The sequence below is a fragment of the Aptenodytes patagonicus genome, chromosome 15 (assembly GCF_965638725.1).
Source record: "Aptenodytes patagonicus chromosome 15, bAptPat1.pri.cur, whole genome shotgun sequence".
Taxonomy (NCBI): Eukaryota; Metazoa; Chordata; class Aves; order Sphenisciformes; family Spheniscidae; genus Aptenodytes; species Aptenodytes patagonicus.
This window is the reverse complement of record NC_134963.1, coordinates 17,237,533-17,242,890: the sequence shown is the minus strand read 5'-3', so window position 1 is coordinate 17,242,890 and position 5,358 is coordinate 17,237,533. Positions and strand designations below refer to the sequence as shown.

General features: G+C 63.0%; 1 protein-coding gene across 1 annotated transcript; it reads right to left on the bottom strand.

Annotated features, from left to right (window-relative positions):
- Nucleotides 1-691: 691 nt before the first annotated feature.
- On the bottom strand, nt 692-2,615 carry SELENOM (selenoprotein M). The gene is made up of 5 exons (XM_076353244.1): nt 2,493-2,615; nt 2,382-2,417; nt 2,247-2,281; nt 1,496-1,574; nt 692-1,403 (listed from the first exon to the last, which is right to left on the bottom strand). Exons 1-5 carry the CDS (start codon nt 2,613-2,615, stop codon nt 1,191-1,193), a joined length of 486 nt encoding a protein of 161 aa, XP_076209359.1. The 3' UTR covers nt 692-1,190.
- Between the last annotated feature and the right edge of the window lie 2,743 nt (nt 2,616-5,358).

The following is a 5,358-nucleotide window of genomic DNA, read 5'->3' as shown; positions in this document are numbered from 1 at the left end:
CGCCTCTGCCTTGGGTCCATCTCCTCGGCCGCACCGCTGCTTTGTGTCACCAGTGCAGTGCCCGCTGCAGTGCCTGGGGCGAGTGCTGGCAGCCCTGCCTGCTCCTGGAGCCCCCTGCCTGCAGGCCCACTGCTCACCCAGCTGGGGGGGAGATGTGGGGCACATGCTGCTCTGATGCCCGAAGCCCAGGGGCACCATCGGCGTCCCACTCCGACCAAAGGCTGTTGGTTCACCGCCCCCTGCCGCCCCCAAGCTTGGTACGTGGAGAAGACCCCACGCTGCCACCGAGGCTGCACAGAGCCAGGTCTGCAGATGGCACAGTTGTGCCCTGTTCCATTCCCCAGCCAAGGACCAGATGTCCCTGCTGAGCCAGCGCAGCCATTGGGCTTCAGCTCAGCACTGCAGGACCCACTCGTGGGCTCGTACCCATCCCCCTGCGCCTTGTGAGAGCAGCTCATCCCAAGCCGTGGTGCCCCATCCATCCATCGCACCAGGGAGGGGGTGGCACAGGAACACCATGGTTGGTCCGTGGGATGGTTTGTCAGCTTGCCAGCAGCGGCTATGACCCTGCCATCCCTTCCTGCCTCTGCGAGCAGCTCTGGGGCACCCAGCTCCTCCCAGCACCCAGTACAGAGCAGTGTGGGATGCACCGAGCCCAGCCCTCCCTGGAAAGACGACACAGTGCAGCCAATTGTATGCAAGGGCTTTACTGGGGGCTCGATACGAGGCAACCCTGCTGGGGTGTAAAGCCATACCCTCCCGGGGACAGCTCTCCCACCTCTGGGACTCAGCACATCTACCCTCAGCACCTGGGGCTTTCTGCTGAGGGTTTCATCCTGTCCCACGCAGGTAGGATACCACTGCCCAGCACGGGGAGTCAGCTAAATCTCAGGGCACGGTGAGGGAGCACAAAGAATGCCGCTCCTCCCAACTGTCCAGGGATACCGGGCTGCAGGGGAGGGAGGGCAACAACAGGCACACGGGACCCCCGGGATGTCCGCAATGCCCAGGAAGCCCCTGCTCAAGGCTGGAGCTGCTCAGGGCATCCTCGGGGCAGAGGCTACACAGCACCAAACAACAGCAGGGGCACCTTTGGCACCCCGCGGCACTGTTCCCACCTGCTGTAACACCCTTGTCCCCAGGCGCTGGGGACTGGCTGCCGGACCCTCTCCTGAGCGCGGCACCCCTCGCTAGAGGTCTGGGTGTTCTCCCTCATCACGTTCAGGTGGGGTCTTGCCATCAGCAGCGGGAGCTTGATGGGGCAGCAAGGTGGGCAGAGGCCTGGCAGGGGCAAACTGGAACTCTTCAGGCACGGGGGCATCAGGTGTCTCCTTGCGGTAGAAGCCCAGCTCCTGCACCAGCTGGTTGATCTCCTCCCGGGTCATGTCGCTCAGGGGGATTCTCTGCACACAGAGAGGGATTGCAGCCTGGCGCCTGTGGGGCACCGACCACCCCAGACCCTGCTGCAGTGGTGGGTGCCGTGCTGCCCGCTCACCTCCAGCTCCTCGTATCGGTGGCTGAGGAGCACAAGCTCGGGGTCAGCACCGGGCAGGTGCTTCATCTCCAGGTTATGGCTGGGCGGTGTGTTAAGGAGCGGACAGTACTGGGTGGGCCCATGCAGCCCCCCATCCTATCCCATCCTCCGTCACATCCCATTCCCTCCCATCCCATCCCATCCTCCATCCCACCCCATCCCATCTTCTATTGCATCCCATCTTATCCTCCATCTCATCCTCCATCGCATCCCATCCTGCCCTGTCCCATCCCGTCCCCCAACCATCCCATCCTCCACACCTCATCCAATCCCATCCTCCATCTCATCCCATCCCTCAGCCCATCCCACCCCCCATCCTGTACCATCCTCCCTCCCATCCCTCAGCCCATCCCACCCCCCATCCCGTACCATCCTCCCTCCCATCCCTCAGCCCATCCCGTCCTCCATCTCACCCCATCCTCCATCCTGTCTTGTCCTCTGTCCCATCCCCTCCCATCCCCCATTCTCTCCCATCCCTCATCCTGTCCCACCCTCCATCCCATCCCGCCCAGTCTTGCCCTGTCCCATCCCATCCCATCCCCTATCCCTGTCCCATCCCGTCCCGCCCCCATCCCGCCCCCATTCCGTCCCGTCCCGTCCCCCGCCATATCCCGTCCCCCGCCGCCCCATCCCGGCAGGGGCCTGCGCCCGGGGCGCGGCCGCACCGAGCACTGCCCGCCGAGCGGGGCTGCCGCGGCCGGCCGGCGGGTACTAGAGGGGGATGTCCTGGGTGACGAAGGCCTTCACCTGCGGGCAGAGCGGGCGGCCCGGCCCGGCCCGGCTCAGCGGCGGGGCGGCCCCGGCCCCCGCCCCCCGCCGGCCCCGGCCCCCGCCCGGCGGCACCTACCTCCCTCAGGCGGTTCAGCCGTCACCCGCCGCAGGTCTGCGGGAGGAGACGCCCCGTCACCCCCGGCGGCGCCCCCGGCGTCCCCGCACCCCCCGCCCGCCCCGCGCTCACCTCCACCTTGCCCCGGGCCAGGTCCCGCAGCTCGGCCCCGCGGAGCCGGGGCGGTCCCGGGCCGCCCCCCGCCACCAGCGCCGCCACCAGCAGCGACAGCGACAGCCGCAGCGCCCGCAGCATCCCGCCGCCGCCGCCACGTCACGGCCCGCGCGCGCGGGCTGCCCCGCCCCGGCGGGCACGGGCACGCGCACGCACGCGGCGGGCAGCCACAGCACGAGCACGAACACGCCGTGCACACACGGAGCGAGCGCGCACCCGCCAACAGGCACACAGCGTGCCCTCACACAGGGGCACACGCTGCGCTCGCGCTGCACTCACTCACTCACTCTCACACACACACTCACACACTGCACTCACACACACACACACACTGCTCACACACACACTGCGCTCACACACACTCACACACTGCGCTCACACACTGCACACACACACACACTCACACACTGTGCTCACACACACTGCACTCACACACACACTGCACTCACACACACACACTGCGCTCACTGTGCTCACACACTGCACACACACTGCGCTCACGCACTGCACACACACACACACTCACACACTGTGCTCACACACGCTGTGCTCACGCTGCACTCACACACACACAGTGCTCACACACTGCACTCACACTGCACTCACACTGCGCTCACACACACTGCACTCACGCACACACAGTGCTCACACACTGCACTCACACACTGCGCTCATATGCACACTGCGCTCACACACCACAAGCACACGTCCTCAGCACACACCCATCGTAAACACACCATGAACACATTGCTCCATGCACACCCCCCCACACACACATCCTTCACACCCACACTGTGCACACACACACACCTCCTGCACATACACGCACCCCCCCCACACACACCATGAATACCCACACTGCAAACGCACCCACACCACGAACGTGCATATGCACACTGCAGACGCGCCCTCCTATGCACACGTGCACACCACACACTGCAAACACACGCCCATCTCAAACTGTGAATGCACACACAGACTGCAACCCCCCCACATACTGCAAATGCACCACCCCTCCACACACACACATTGCAAACACGAACACACACGCACAGACGGTGACACGCAGGACAGGGTGTGTGCGTGCACAGCTGTCTTGTTGTGCATGCACACAATGGCACACAGTTGCACGTGCACACAGCCGTGCACGCTCACGCACCATCCGGCACATACAGCTGCACGCACACATACACAGCTGCATGCCCAGAGCTCTACATGCACACAGCTATATGCAGTCCACACACCAGTGCACAGGTGCAACTGCACACACACACACAGCCGCAAACAGGCAGGCAGAGCTGTGCACAGCTACCCCCCCCCAACGGCTCACAGCGTGCCTACGCCCAGACACATCAGCACACACAGCAGTGCACAGAAACACACATACACCGGCGCATGCAGTCACGCATGCAACAGTGTGTGCATGCACACAAAGCTCTACGCATACACCCAGCTGCATGCACAGGCATATACTGCACACCCTGACTGCACACACACGCAACTGAATGCACACACGGCTATGCATGCACAAAACAGCGTGCACCCCTGCATGCACACACACAAACCACACACACCGCTGCACACAAACACCTGCACACGTGCACATCCCCCTGGTCATGGAATCGCAGGATCTCGGACTGGTTGAGGTTGGAGGCAGCTCTGGGGTCCATCAGGTCCAACCCCCTGCTCAAGCCGCGCCACCTGCAGCCAGCTGCCCAGGACCACGTCCAGACGGCGTTTGAGTATCTCCAAGGTGGGAGACTCCACCACCTGCCTGGGCAACCTGTGCCGGGGCTCGGTCACCCTCACAGGGAAAAAGTGTTTCCTGACGTGCAGAGAGAACCTCCTGTGTTCCAGTTTGAACCCACAGCCTCTGGTCCTGCCACTGGGCACCAGTGAAATGAGCCAGGCTCCGTCCTCTCTGCACTCTCCCTCCAGGTGTTTATGCAGATTGATGAGATCCCCCTGAGCTTCCTCTGCTCCCGGCTGGACAGTCCCAGCTCTCGCAGCCTCTCCTCATGTGAAAGATGCTCCAGTCCACCATCTTTGTGGCCCTTCGTTGGACTCCCTCCAGTATGTCCATGTCTATTGGACTCGCTCTTGGGAGCCCTGCACTGGGCACAGCACTCCAGGGGTGGCCTCACCAGTGCCTCCTCGACATCCCTTGACCTGCTGACGACACTCCTGATGCAGCCCAGGACACCATTCATCTTCTTTGCCCCAAGGACACGCTGAACTCATGGTCAACGTGGTGTCCACCAGCACCCCCAGGGCCTTTTCTGCAGAGCTGCTTTCCAGCCAGGTGGCCCCCAGCATGTCCTGGTGCCTGGGGTTGTTCCTCCCCAGGGGCAGGACTTTGCACTTCCCCTGGTTGAACTTCGTAAGGTTCCTGCCAGCCCATTTCTCCAGCCTGTCGGGGTCCCTCTGGATGGATGCACGACCTCCTGGTTTATCAGCCACTCCTCCCAGTTTGGTGTCATCTGCAAACTTGCTGAGGGTGCACTCTGTCCCATCATCCAGGTCAGTAATGAAGATGTTAAACAGGACTGGACCCAGCGTTGACCCCTGGGGCACACCGCTAGTTACTGGCCTCCAACTAGACCTTGTGCCACTGACCACCACGCTCTGGATCCAGCCATTCAGCCAGTTTTCAATCCACCTCAACATCTGCTCATCCAGCCCGTACATCGACAGCGTCTCTAGGAGGATCTGATGGGAGACGGTGTCAAAGGCCTTCCTGAACTCTAGGTAGACAACGTCCACTGCTCTCCCCTCATCTGCCAGGCCAGTCACTTCAGCACAGCAGGTGGTCAGGTTGGCCAAG